Source organism: Panthera leo, chromosome A3 (genome assembly GCF_018350215.1).
Source record: "Panthera leo isolate Ple1 chromosome A3, P.leo_Ple1_pat1.1, whole genome shotgun sequence".
Lineage (NCBI taxonomy): Eukaryota > Metazoa > Chordata > Mammalia > Carnivora > Felidae > Panthera > Panthera leo.
In genome coordinates, this window is record NC_056681.1 from 119,392,608 (window position 1) to 119,407,751 (window position 15,144).

The following is a 15,144-nucleotide window of genomic DNA, read 5'->3' on the forward strand; positions in this document are numbered from 1 at the left end:
CCAGGCGCCTCAATAAATTTTTACTTTTAGAAAATTGCAAATGGAAAGAAAAGCATACATTCTCCAGCTAAATTATAAATTGTCCTCTCACCCTGGACTGTTTTGAAGTCAATCTTAGGCATTTTATTACTTCAGCAATGCAGTATATATCCAACAGAGACGAACTCAAGAGACTGTGCAAATTGAATATTTTGGCTTATCAGAAAAGCAAACAACTAAACATAGACATTAAGTATGCAATACTGTTGGTGAAACATACACAGAATACTCCATAAGTCAAATGTTTGTGTATGTTTTATACAATTCCCATGAATCCTTTACTGTTAATCACTCTTCACTACTTCTTTCCTTAGTCTTGTACAACAGGTTTCTCCCCTTCATCAGCTGTGGCAGCCATTAATGTTTAAGTATAGGACTTCAAGCCTTCCTTCTAAATTAGCCATTGCTTTTAGTGCCTGCGCCCCCCGCCCCCCAGGTTTTCTTAACCTGCTTTGTTCATCCTTTAGCTGTATTACCTTGACTCTTCTTATATCTGCTATTAGAGAAAGAGAGTTTTTAGCAAAGAAGAGAAAAATAACTATTTTCTGAAACCCTTTTCTCTTACTACTATTTCTTTCCATTCATAAGTAGAAGAGGAAAGAGAAATTAGGAAGATTCTTGGTATTATGAATTTATCATCCTCAGATTATATTCTGAATTAGACCATTTATGAGTGGTCCCAAGGGTTCATGATATACAATAATTAATAATTTTGGTGAGTCATGAATTTGAATCTTGTACACCATAAAACTGATGTGGGAGAATAAGTTATGTAGCTAATAAAAGAGTGTAGCCAACTACCTAGCTTTTAAATTATAATTTAAAAAACTGGATTTTTTTGCAAATGAAGTTTCTCTAGCTGTTTACAGCATGATGGCCCTGATTAACAGTACCCCCAGAAAGGTAATCCCTGTTGTATTCCTCACCCTTGCCTCCCTTCCCCAACCCCTTTTCCAAATCAGTCACATTATTTCAGTCACAGAATGTTATAGCTGGAATAGTTAATTGGGATATTACCGTTACATGTCAATTTATTATTGAAGAATTTAGGCCCATGGAGATTGGTCAGGGTTAGACAACTGGTTCTGTGAAGCTAGAAACCCAGGCTTACTGTTTCTGGTTTTGTTCTTATTAATATATCATACTGTCTGTATATCCCTAGTTCTTCCTACTCTTTTGATTAGTATATTTGCTTGATTTTTCAAATCAGTCTTGTATTATGTGCTGGTACATAATAACATTAAGATAGTTGCTATCTAACTGTAAATTTCTTTCTGGAAGAATTTGGAACAAAAACCTCAGCCATTATAATAACTTGACTTCTGAAAGGGCCACTACATTTTTAAAGAATTTACAGTAATGGAACATTTAAATCTTTATTGTTGTTTTGTAGAACTCCAATTTGTTCCCTAACAAGGAGTTGATTTTTTGTTTTTTTAATGTCTCAGTCTTGTATCCCAAGCAAGCTCCTTTAGAGTTGGAATTGTAAAGAACCTGGGAGCCATCTAACAAAGATCATGCTCAATAAACAATTGCTAGATTGAAATTTTACCTCTTTGGAGGAGTCCCAGTTGCATCTAATTAGTATTAATACATTTACTTATGAACAAGATAATCTCTTTCACATGGTATTAAAATAATGTTTTAGCTTACCTCATACCAAAAACTAATCTGAGCACCTAATTTTTTCCCCATCTCTTCTTTTGTAAAATATGTAGCAAGGGTAATAAAGTCAACATTCTCTACTAGTTTTCAGCAGAAATCATTATCTCTGCAGAATAGATCATTGGACTGCTTGCCAAGCTGAATTGCCTTAAGGTGATATACTGGAAAGAACTCAGTTTAAGAATGAAGAATATTATTGATTAAATTGATACCATATTTATCTAAAGTTAGCTGATACCTTTGAATTCAGCCTGTGTTTTCTTTATCTGCCTGTTGCAGTCTGGTTTCAAGCACACAAACCTTGTAGGGATGTCAAAAAGGCTTAATAATGAAGAAACAAAAATCCCCAAATGCTTGTATATTAACAGAAAAGAGTATTCTTGCCCATTGTTACTCAGCTTCACAGTAGTGGATTCATTATGGAAACTAATAAACCTTAGGGTCCATAGCTGATGGCTTTATGATGGCTCCTTGAAATTGAAATGCATGGGAAGAATATTAAAGAATACTCATTGTATCCACATTTGACTCAAAACTGCTTTAATAGTTTTAGTTTGTCACATAATTAAGGTATGCAGTTGTTATCTGAAATGGTTTAGACTATTTATCTGAGTTTAACTGTGCATGTCTAGACAACGTGATATTTTGGGCTAACTTGTAAATTCTAAAGAAGAAATGAATGTTCTATATAGCAAAGTGGGGGGAGGGTGCTAATTTGAAGAATTGTGGATATTGCTGGGAGGGGAAGGGAGAGTTTATTTTTTTGTTTTATTGTTAAAATTAAAAGCTTTTTTTTTTCTTTCTTTCATTTTCTTGGGGTGCATTCCAACTCCAGAAGGTAAGAAGTATTACTTTATTCTAAGGAAGTACCTATAATGATAAAGTATACTTTTACAAGTTTAATTGAACTCATCTTTGGATGTGTGATTTTTACTTATAAAACTAAACAATTAGTCCAGAAACTAAATAAGAGTAGAAGTACTATGTAAATATTTATTATATGTGACTTTTTTTTGTCCTTTTAGTCTGTAATCATTATTTGGTCATAATTTTAGAAACCAGTCTACATTTGGCTTTATTAAAATTATCATTTGACATATTAGCATTGGAATACCTAGTGTTCATGCTGACTAATAATAAAAATATTTCAGATTGGAATTGTGTGAGCTAACATTTGCTTTATGACCATAATATTGAAAATATATGTTTATGCTCTGACTGATATAGAGGGAATATTGGTAAGTCTTCTAAGAGAATGATACTTATTTAAAACCAGGCTAGAACAGGTTAAAATTCATAGTTTGGATCCTTTATTGAATTGGCTTTTTTTCTGTGTTGACATAGCATTAAACACACCTCTTCTAAAACAGTTTTTATGTTATAATTACTTATTATCTGTCTTAGCTATGAGACTTTAGAATAGGAACCACATCATTGTATTTTCATGTTACTTGGACTTCGTATGGCTTTTAGTTACAGCTAAATCTTTTTAACTGCAGCCAAATTTGCATTCTATTAAGTTCGTTTATAAGAATCTATTCATTTTTTTAGTATCCGTTTATGGAGAAAACCTTAATTCAGTTTGTGCAAACAGTTAAAATTATTTAAAAAATTTAAAACTAGGTAAGGTGTTTTTTTGTGGGGTGTGTGTGTGTGTGTGTGTGTGTGTGTGTGTGTTTTCAGGGGGCCTTATATTGATTAGGTTCTTTAGGTGCAAATAACAGGAACCAAATGTGAAGAACTTAAGCAAAATGGGATATATTTGAAGAATGTGGGGTAGCTCATAACCTCAAAGGAAAGAAACAAACCTTGAAATTGAGAGAACTAAGTTAACTTCAGAGATCAGGTAGCTAGAACTAATGGATGGGCTCATTAGGACTCTGTAGCTGGGATGAATTAGTCTGTGTCTCTTCTGTTCAGGGTTAACATACAAGGAAGAGTGAACCTGGCTGGTTCAGTGTCCAGGCATGGTGAGATCTTGATGGCCAGTCCTACAAGAGTGTTTCCAGTAGGGTAGGTCATAGTTCCCCAAAGCAAAGTGTACATTCTTTCCAGAAGAAGAGAGAATGTATTTGGCCAGGCAGAACCAACAGATGTCTACACATTGCTCACTGTAGAAAATTAGAGTAACAACAGAAAAATATAAGGTACAAGCAGTTGTAAGAAATCATCCTTTATACAGATTCTCCCAATGGTAACAGTGTGCAGTACCGTAGTACAGTATCAGCAACCAGAATATTGCTTTTCATACAGTCTACTTGATTTACTTGTACTCCTGTGTGTGTGTGTGTGTGTGTGTGTGTGTGCGCGCGCGCACATGTGGATGTGTATTTGACTCTGTGCGGTCTTACCACGTGTATAGATACATGTATCTACCACCACAGTCAAAATACAAAACAGGTTTATCAACAAGAGGATCCCTTGTGTTGCCAATTTCATAGCCACACCTACCTCCCTAGTACCACCTCCATCCACCCCCCTCAGGCCAGCCACCACTAATGTGTTCTCCATTTCTGTAATTTTGTCATTTCAATAATTTGTATTAATGGAATTGTATGAAATATATAATATTTGGGATTGACTTTCTCAGTGTAATTCCCTGTGGATTCATCCAGGTTGTTGTCTGTGTCAGTATTTCGTTTTCTTTTTTTATTGCTGAGTAGTATTCAGTGACATGGCTGTACAGTTTATTTAACTAGTCACTCATCGAAGGACATCTAAATTGTCTCCAGTTTTTCACTGTTACAAATAAAGCTTCTATGAAAAGTATACATGTTTTTGTGTGAACATAAATTTTCCTTTCTCTGGTGTAAATGCCCACAAGTGCAGTTGCTGATGTTGTATGGTAAGTGCATATTTAGTTTTTTGTTGTTGCTGGTTAAAAAAATTTTTTAAATTCATTTTTGAGAGACAGAGTGAGTGGGGGAGGGGCAGAGAGAGAGGGAGACACAGAATCTGAAGCAGGCTCCAGGCTCTGAGCTGTCAGCACAGAGCCTGATGTTCGAACTCACGGACTGCAAGATCATGACCTGAGCTGAAGTTGACACTTAACCAACGGAGCCACCCAGGTGCCCCTAGTTTTTTGTTTTTTTTTTTATGTTTATTTTTGAGAGAGAGCGAGCGTGAGAGTGTGCTAGCGGGGGAGGGCGGGCAGAGAGAGAGGAAGACAGAGGATCTGAAGCAGGCTCTGTGCTGACAGCAGACAGCACGATGTGAGGCTCAAACTCACAAACTGTGAGATCGTGACCTGAGCTGAAGTCAAGACACTTAACCGACCGAGTCACCCAGGTGTCCCATGCACGTTTAGTTTAAAGACACTTTCACATTGCTTCCCACAGTGATTGTACCATTTTACATTCCCACTAGCAACATTTGAGAGATCCAGTGTCTTTGAATTTGAAATGGATTTCTTATAAATAGCATATAGTTGGATTGTGGGGTTTTTAAGCCTTCTCTGCTAATCTTTGCCTTTTAATTTGTATATATACGTTATTTATGTTTAGGTTAATTATTAATAGAGTTTATGCCTGCCATTTTATTATTTGTTTTCTGTTTGTTCTGTTTTTGTTCTTCTATTTTTCTTTTCTTACCTTCCCATGGATTATTTTAGGGTTCCATATTGGCTTATTTATAGTGTATTTCTTTGTATATCTGCCTAATTTTCTTAGGGTTTGCTCTGGGTATTAGAGTGTACAATATGTGATTTATCATTCTGATGATATGAACATTTTACCACTTTGAAGTGTGGAAGCTATTCCATTTAGGTTCTTATCACATGATGTTTTAATTTTTGTTTCAATCATCAAGTATTAGCTAAAACCTCATGAGAAGGTTAGTCTATTGTATGTATGCTTACTTCTATTCTTCCTTCTTTCCTGGTGCTCTAGTATCCTTTCTTTTATTTTTCTGTTTAAAGAACTTCCTTTAGCCATTCTTGGAGAGTGGGTCTGCTAGCAATACATTTCTTTAGTTTTATTGTTTCTAGGACTGTCTTTATTTCTCCTTTGCTTATGAAGGACAGTTCTTTAGATCTAGAATTCTTAAGGAATTTTTATAAAATCAACGGTTCATTTTGTTCAGCGTTTGTAAGATGTGGTACTACGTCTTTCAGGTCTCTATGGTGTCAGATGAGAACTCTACTGTTGATTGAATTAGTATTTCCCTACGGGTAATGTGTTGTTCCTCTCCGACAGCTTTCAGGACTTTTTTTTTGGATTTAGTATTCAGAAATTTAATTATGTGTCTTCATGTGCAGACTTCTTCAAGTTTATTTTATTTAGATTCATTGAGTTTCTTGAGTATTTATGTTTATTTTTCACCAAATAAGAGAAGTTTTTAGCCAGTAGTCCTTTGAATACTCTTTGTCTTTCTTTTCTTTCTGGGCTCATGGTATGAACTTTTTTATAACTTTAGTTTCTTTCCTATTTGTTGTATTTTCATTTTTTTCAGTAAAGTTTCTTTTATATTTTTTTAAAGTTTATCTACTTTTGAGACAGAGAGAGAGAGAGAGACAGACAGACAGACAGAATGTGGGGTTGGGGGGGAGGGCAGGGACACAGAGAGAGGGAGATGCAGAATCTGAAGCATCTGACTTGTTAGCTCCAGCCTCTGACTTGTCAGCACAGAGCCCGATGTGGGGCTCAAACTCACAGACCGTGAGATCATGACCCAAGCCAGAGTCAATGCTCAACTGACTGAGCCACCCACCTACCCCTGTTTCAAGAAAAATTTTAAGTGCATATAGAAGCATCCTTGTCTTATAATTTCAACATCTGTCTTAGTGTTGGTGTCAGTTGATTGTCTTTTCTCATTTAGGTTGTGATTTTCTTGGTTTTTGGTATGATAAGTGATTATTGTATTTGGATCCTGGATATTTTTTTATTTTTATTTTTATTTTTCGGATCCTGGATGTTTTAGTTTTTATGTTAGGAGATGTTGGGTCCTATTAAATTCAAATCTTTTATTTAAGCGGGGATTCACACTGCTTGGGTTTACCATGTGAGTTCTAGACTCCCTTGGTGGACTGTGATTCAATAACAATTTAATTTTCACAGCCTTTGCTTTGCTATTTGGGTCTTGTTGTTTTATTTGATGACAGAGGCTCCCAGTGATCTCTGCTGTTTTCTTCTGAGGGGGTAGAAGGAGTTTCCATAGGCCAGGCTGCCTGATGCCTCTAAATGTGGGATAAAGGAAGTCTCCAGCCTGTGGAGGCAGAGAGGCTTTCCAGGCCATGTGCTTATGATGGTTCTTTCTCTTGCTTGCGCCACTGGTCTGCTGAGCCTGTCAGGGGAGAGAGCTAGTAGCCTTTGGCTGACCAGGACAAAGAGGCTTCCTGAACTGGGCTGCTGCTTCTGGTCTGATCACATTTGCAGATGCCGCCTTGCCTTGCCTTGCCTTGCCTTGCCTTTTTTAGTCTTTATTTTAAGTTTGAGGGAAGCTCATTTGCAGTTAAAACCATTTAATTGTATAAGATTTACCATAACTCTTAAGTTACTTCTGTGAGTTGGAAAATGCTAGAAATTAGTAAGATTAATGAATCAACTGACTACTTTAAAATTCTGAATCTTGGGGTGCCTGCCTGGTTTAGTCAATAGATCATGTGACTCTGGGTCTTGGGGTCATGAGTTCAAGCCCCATGTTGAGGCTACTTAAAAAAAAAAAAAAAAAAAAGAATTCTGAATCTTGACGTAAGTGGCTATGCCAAGACTGAGAGTTCCGTTCAAAAGCAGAAAATAATTGTAATAAATAGCTTTGGCTGTTTAGATATATAAACTATATTGCTAAATGAACAAAAAATACCAAATATTGCAAAGATGCAAAATCACAACAGATTGTTTTTTGATACTTAAATCTGTTGAATTTTAATCTCTCTCCAGCTTATTTCTTTCAGAACTATGTCCATAGCTTATAATGACAAGTATTCTATTCTTAGTTTCTGTTTTCTTCGCTAATACTTGTTTTACTCCAAATAGTATGTCCTCATATGCAGCCCTTCACACCTCTTTAGTTCAGAGACATGCTCTTTAGGAACTTGGCCCAGCCAGTTAAGACATGTCAGCATCCTGATCAGCTGAAATAAAAGCATTTGGTATTTTTTTATATGCAATAGTTACAGAGTGACCTTTCTTAGAAAGATTGTGTTTCTCTTAAAGTCTGTATTTTCTTTTTATTATGTTATTTCTCGTAAGATTGAAAAGCAAGATGCTTTAGTTAATCAGTAGTGGAAATGGCCACCGGCTAAGATAGGAGTCAGGTACTTTATGCATATGATCTTTTAAATCTTTTTTTTTTTTTTTTAAGTTTATTTATTTTCAGAGAGAGTGAACGAATGAGCAAGGGTGAGCCGGGGGAGGGGCAGAGAAAAAGAGAGACTCCCAAGTGGGCTTTACACCATCAACGCGGAGCCCGATGCGGGCTCATGAACTGTGAGATCATGACCTGAGCCAAAAATCAAGAGTTGGCCGCTTACCTGACTGAGCCATCCAGGTGCCCCTGATCTATTTAATTTTAAACCCTCTGAAGTCTTTATTTCATAGATAAAGACATTGAAGCAGTAAGAAATTACATAGCTAGTTAGTGATAAAACTTGAATCCACATCTGTCTGACTCCAAAATGTAAGTGCTGCTTCTGCTGCCTCATTTTTTCTTTTGAGTAGGATCAGGAGATGGAGTAAGGCTCTTAAAGGAGTCTTTTTTTTTTTTTTTTAATGTTTATTTATTTTGAGAGAGAGCGAGTATGAGAGGGGTGAGGCAGAGAGAGTGAATCCCACGCAGGCTTCTCACTGTCAGCACAGAGCCAGATGTGGGGCTCAAACTCACTTACGGCGAGTTCATGACCTAAGCCAAAGTCGGACGCTCAACCAACTGAGCTCAACCAGCTGAGCCACCCAGGAGCCCCTACTTTAAATTTTGCTTTAACATTTATTCATTTTTTGAGAGACAGAGTGTGAGCGTGGGAGGGGCATAGAGCAAGGGAGACACAGAATCCGAAGCAGACTCCAGGCTCTGAGCTGTCAGCACAGAGCCCGACACGGGGCTCCAACTCACGGGCTGCGAGATCATGACCTGAGCTGAAGCTTAACTGACTGAGCCACCCACATGCCCCTTTATTTACTTTAAAATAAAACAGAATCATTGGCTCTTTTTTTTGTTTTCTTTTTTTTCCTCTGGTGAAATGGTTTTGCTTATATCTTACTGGTACTGGACAAACCATGCTTTTGAGAAAACAGTAGTAGGGGAAAAAGTCAAAAATGGAAAGATAAAGATGAGAGTGTAAACAGTATACCAAACACATTTTTCAGAGTCTGTGTTTATTTCTGTGACCTCCACCTCCATGCTAGTCCTAGATTACTCTCTTATTTGTTTTATGCCCTTTGGCTACTCTGCTAATCCAGACCTTTCATTTTGGGATCCCAAAAGGGCTTCTCCAAATAAAAATTTCCCTCAATACCTTTTCAGCTGTCCAGTGATCCTTTCCCATTTGTTTCATGGTGTGTTTGGGGAGGAAAATAGTTTGAAGAAACTAATTCATTAAAGTATGGATGAGTCACATGCTACTTTGAAAAACTTTACATTTATGTTATTTCCTTTTTATTTATATTTTATTTTATTAAAAATATTTTTTAATGTTTATTTATTTTTGAGACAGAGAAAGACAGAGCATGAACGGGGGAGGGGCAGAGAGAGAGGGAGAGACAGAATCCGAAGCAGCTCCAGGCTCTGAGCTTTCAGCACAGAGCCCGATGCAGGGCTCGAACTCACAGACTGTGAGATCATGACCTGAGGTGAAGTTGGAAGCTCAACTGACTGAGTCACCCGGGCGCCCCAATATTATTTCCTTTTTAAAAGTTAGATTCGTTGTTACCCAAATGAATTTCTTGTTGGAAGAATTGCTGATAACATGACCAAGGGAGAGCAAACAAAAGACTTTAATGAAAGGGTTTCTAAGAATACAAAAATTTCCAGTGACTTAAAAACCTACCAAGGTTATTTATTAATTTAGTGATTTCTAAACTCCCTGTTTTTCAACATAAGGGTTCTGCTGAGTTCTGTTTTGTTCTATGTGCTCTGTCAGGTAAGCATGCCATAAAAATCAGTTCATCCTTAGTTTTCAAGTTACTTAGGTTAAATTTTCAGTTTGTATGTGGATAATGATTACTGTGCATGTGCATCTGTGTCTGTATAGATATGTGCATAAGTGTATCAGTTGAGTGAAAGATTCTTATGTTTATTATCTTTTTATATTTAAAATTAAGCTGAAATAGGGCATTCAAGTATCTGGGGAACTAGATGACTCTACATATCTTTTAACCTTGGAAGTCTGAGTCTGTTATTTAATCCTATTGAAATTCAAGGGATTGAGCTTTGAAGGATAAATATAGAGTGTGTAATAGTTCCGTCAGAGATAAGGAAGCTGATTAATTGAGGCCTAGTTTTGACAAGCCTATTCTGTAGGAGGGAGTACAGAAAAATGAACAAGAGATTGAGATTAGAAATTAGGCTGGGTAAATTATTACAAGGGGAAATATCAGTAGGAATAAATAAATTAGACTGTTGAAGTCTGTTTTTTCTTTTTTTTTTAAAATGTTTATATATTTTTGAGAGAGAGCCAGTGAGTAAGCAAGCGCAAGTAGGGGAGGGGCAGAGAGAGAGAGAGGGACAGAGGATCCAAAGCTGGCCCTTGTTGACAGCAGAGAGCCTGATGCAAGGCTCCAACTCAGGAACTGCCAGATCATGACCTGAGCGAAAATCAAGAGTCGATGCTTAACCGACTGAGCCACCTAGGCGCCCCTACACTGGTGAAGTCTCTTAAAGCTCTTTATCAAAGGCTTGAAATGAGCGTAATAAATACTGGAGGATATTGGAGAATTTTGAGGATGAACAGTAAAAGTTTATTCAATTTCTTTAAATTGGTTGCAGGAGGGGATGCCAGTGAGGAGAGAACCACAAATATGGGAAGGTATAGACTTTAGGATTTTATGAAGAGTCTTAAAGTACTGGAAGGACTGTCCTATGGAATAATGAAGAAATAATGGTAAACTTCTTCCCCCCACTACAAAGATAAATTATTTCAAGGTCATTTTGGAAAATTCACAGTACAGAAAAAAACAAAGAGGAAAGAAAAGATTGTCCCAGATTTTTTCCACTGTGATAGCCACTGATTTCCAGCATAAAATCAAGACTAAAAATGAAGTTATGGGAAGACACACTTGGCTAAGCTTGAGGAAGAATATAAATGATCGGAAATGCTTGAGGACATAGTTAGCCTCCACCACCTCAAATGCTTGTGCAAAAGATTGGACAATTACCTATTGATGTTTTCAGAGGAGCTCTAAGCATCTGTAGTAAATGGGCTAGATGACCTGTGAAGCTCCTTGTCAATCTGTGGATTTACCTGATTCTTTTTTTTTTTTTTTAATTTTTTAAAATGTTTTATTTATACTTGAGAGAGAGAGAGAGAGAGAGAGAGACAGAGCATGAGCGAGGGAGGGGCAGAGTGAGAGAGGGACACAAAATCCAAAGCAGGCTTTAGGCTCTGAGCTGTCAGCACAGAGCCTGACATGGGGCTTAAACTCACAAGCTGTGAAATCATGACCTGAGCTGAAGTTGGACACTTTACCGAATGAGCCACTCAGGCCCCCCATTTTTAAAAAAATATTCATTTATTTTTAAGGGAGAGAGACAGAATGTGAGTGGTAGAGGGGCATAGAGAGAGGAAGACACAGAATCCAAAGCAGGCTCCAGGCTCTAAGCTATCAGCCCAGAGCCTGATGCAGGTCTCAAACTCACGGACCACGAGACCATGACCTGAGCCAAAGTCGCATGCTTAACTGACTCAGCCACACAGGTGCCCCTGGATTTACCTGATTTTTATCTGTGGGTGTTACATAAACTGAAAATAAGGTAAAGAATGAGTAAGAGTTGAGGATTTTATTTGACCTAGCAAGTCCACTTCTGGGTATACACATAAAAGAATTGAGGCAGAGACTTGAATACATATTTTTGTAGCAATACTCATAATAGCAATAGTCACAATAGGCAAAAGATAGAAACAGCCCAGATGTCCATTAATGAATGAATGGATGAACAAAATGTGGCATATACATTCAGTGGACTGGTATTCAGCCTTAAAAAAGAAGGAAATTCTGGAGCACCTGGGTGACTCAGGTAAGCATCCCACTCTTGATTTCGGCTCTGGCTATGATCTAATAGTTCGTGGGATCAAGCCTGAGTCAGGCTCTGTGCTGACAGCATGGAGCCTGCTTGGGATTCTCTCACTATCTTTCTCTCTGCCCCTCTTCCACTCTGCTGCGCATGCTCTCTTGCTCTCTCTCAAAATAAACAAGTAAATAAATAAACATTAAAATAAAAAAAGGACATTCTGACATATGCTACAACATGGATGAAATTTGAAGACACTGTATGAAGTGAAATAAACCAGACAGAGGAGGAGAAATACTGTGTGATTCCACTTACTGTTTATAGAGGCAAAAAATAGAAGGGTGGTTGCCAGGGGTTGGATGTAGGGGAGAAATGGAGAGGTGTTTAATGGGCATAGGGTTTGAGTTTTGCAAGATAAGAGTTCTAGAGGTTGGTTGTGTAAGTGATATGAATTTATTTAAGTGTAAGTGAAGTGCACACACACAGAAATGGTTGAGTTGGTAAATTTTATATATAGCTGTTTCTGATTGTGTTCAGTTTTTTTTAATGTAAATTTATTTATTTTGGGAGAGAGCATGCATGCATGCCAGCGGGGGAGGGGCAGAGAGAATCCCAAGCAGGCACAAAGCCTGTCAGCACAGAGCCTGACACAGGGCTCCATCTCCGTGAGACCATGACCTGGGCCAAAATCAAGAGTCAGACGCTTACCTGACTGAGTCACCCAGGTGCCCCTGATTGTGTTCAGTTCTTGTGCTGATAGCAAAATTGCAAATATGGTACATTATTTTACATTACTAAACATTTAAAATTTGCACCAACTTGCCTCGTCTCTCTGGTGGGAGGGAAATATCAGTTAATCATAAATTAAATGATCCTATAGTGTGTGTGCACGCACTAGGAAATGAAGACCTCATATTATCTGGCTCTGCTCAGTGCCAGTTCTGTTATTTATTTATTTATTTATTTATTTATTTATTTATTTATTTCATGAAAATGTAAGAATGTGTACTTATGGAAACTTCTGCTTCCTTTATGTCACCAGCACTTACTACCTTGTGGTTACAGAATAGCTGCTTTGTAAATGTTGAATGAATGAGAAACCAGATTAAAACAACTTTACTGAAGGCACCTAGGTGGCTCAGTTGGTTAAGCATCTGACTCTTGTCATGAGTTCAAGCCCTGCACTGGGCTCGTGCTGGGTGGGAAGCCTACTTAAAAGCAAAAACAAAACAACTTTATTGAGGTATGGTGTATGTAACATAAACTTCATCCATTTTAAGTGTACAGCTCAATGATTTTTAGTAAATTTACTGGGTTCGGCAACCATCAGCATAATGCGGTTTTAGAACATTTCCATCTCCCCGGCAAGATCCCTCATACACGTATACAGTTAATAGAAGTTCTCATTGCCAGGCATTAATCTACTTTTTGTCTGTAGATCATGTCTAGATATTTCATATAAATGGAATCGTATGTGGTTTTTGAGATTAATCATATTGTAGCTTTTATAAGTACTTGATACTTTTGTATTGGTCCATATTGTTTCCATAGCTTTTCTCATACACAGTGCATGTTTTTAGCTTTTTATTTATTTGACACATTAATTTCAGACTTTAAGAAAATTTGCAAAAGTGGTAGGAAGAATTTTAACTTTTACCAAAATTTCCCAAATGCTAACATTTTATACTTTATCATTATATCTATCTAATTTGTATTTCTGAAATGTCAGATTAAATTGTAGACTTAATGCCCTATTCACATTTAAACACTTCAGGGTGTGTTTTCTAAAGGAAAGTACATTCCTTTACATAACCACAATGTAACTCTCAAAATCAGGACACTAACTTTGATATAATATTACAAGCTAACGAACGCAATGTATTCGGATTTGGTAATTCTTCCACTGATACCCTAATTCAGGATATCACACATTTGCATTTTTTTCATGTATCTTTATAGTCCTTTAACTGTGGAGCTGTTCTTTAATTTTTGTCTTTCACGACGTTGGCATTTTTAAAGAACTCAGGCCACCTGTTTTGTAGTCTGTCCCTCAGTTTGGTTATGTCTAATGTTTTCTCACAATTAGATTTGTGTTGTGCTTGAGTAGGCTGGAGCAGAGGGTGTGGGAAAATGATCATGGCCAGATTGTATTAATAATTCTGGACTTGGGAGACACCTGGGTGGGTCAGTCTGTTGCGCATCTGACTTTGGCTCAGGTCATGATCTCGCAGTTTGTGAGTTCAGGTCCCACGTTGGGCCTGCTGCGGTCAGCCTGTCAGTGCAGTGCCTGTTTGGGATCCTCTGTCCCCCTCTTTCTGCCCCTCTCCCACTTGCATTCTTTCAAAAAAGATATATTAACAAAAATAATTCTGGACTTGACTCTAAGACATTGTGATATCGTGGATGAATTTTAAAGCTAGGCGAGGTGGCATGATCATATTTGTTTTTAAAACTTTTACCCTGGCTTCAGAGTGGAGAATTGATGGGGGTGAAGGTAAATTTACTGTCTCTTGAGATAGGGAACACTGGAATACTATGAGACTGGAGTGGGGGAGCAAGCCGTTAGGGTCATTACCACAGTTAGTGAATCTCTTCTCTGACATACACTTTATATATATTACCTATAATCTGTGCAGTCAAATTACAGAGTAGGTGGTATTACCCCCATTTTACAGAGGAGACAATGAAGATTAAGGGCATTTAAAGTGACTTGCCTGTGGCCACTCTCAGATCTGTATTCAGATGAGTGTGAATATATGTCTGGCTTTTTTTTGGCACATGGTGATGCCTCCTTTCATTAGTTTCTATATGTAATGTTTCACCTGAGCAGTGTAATTACAAACCTCAGGTCTTTTCAGCCCTACTCAATACTGCTGAGTTACAACTCTTCCTGCAAAGAGAACTAAATAAGGCCGTTGGCAGTATAACTGAAGTTACTTCTATTTTGGGGACTTGTGTATGAAACATCTTACTGTATTCCTTTACATGAGGTAGATTCAGCACAAAATTAGAGCACGTGTTCCTTTCCCTCCTCCCCAACTCTACTTTCTTGAGCATGGGTAAGAAAAATTAGAAGCTGCATTGTCTCATGAATTATGTAATCTCGAGGCGTTCTTGCTTCAGGTGTCAGGACTTACCTCATACTGTACTTAAACTTCACTTTACGTTGGTATTGATCTTCTGAGTACCAGGGTTTTATTGCCCATTCACATGGAACCTATTTCTTTGAATTATTCAGTTCTTTTATTTAATTATATAATTCTGGAGTTATTTTCCTTG

General features: G+C 37.4%; 1 protein-coding gene across 6 annotated transcripts in view; it reads left to right on the forward strand.

The window, feature by feature from the left end:
• ASXL2 (ASXL transcriptional regulator 2) overlaps positions 1-15,144 on the forward strand; it is a 123,703-nt gene that overhangs the window by 54,533 nt on the left and 54,026 nt on the right. For 5 of the 6 annotated variants that reach the window (XM_042933496.1, XM_042933498.1, XM_042933500.1 and 2 more), the window contains one exon: positions 2,540-2,542. In XM_042933496.1, coding sequence (XP_042789430.1) covers positions 2,540-2,542 — 3 coding nt within the window. Of the gene's footprint in view, positions 1-2,539; positions 2,543-10,437; positions 10,739-15,144 lie in introns of those variants that run through there. The other variant, XM_042933502.1, reaches the window with a different exon arrangement.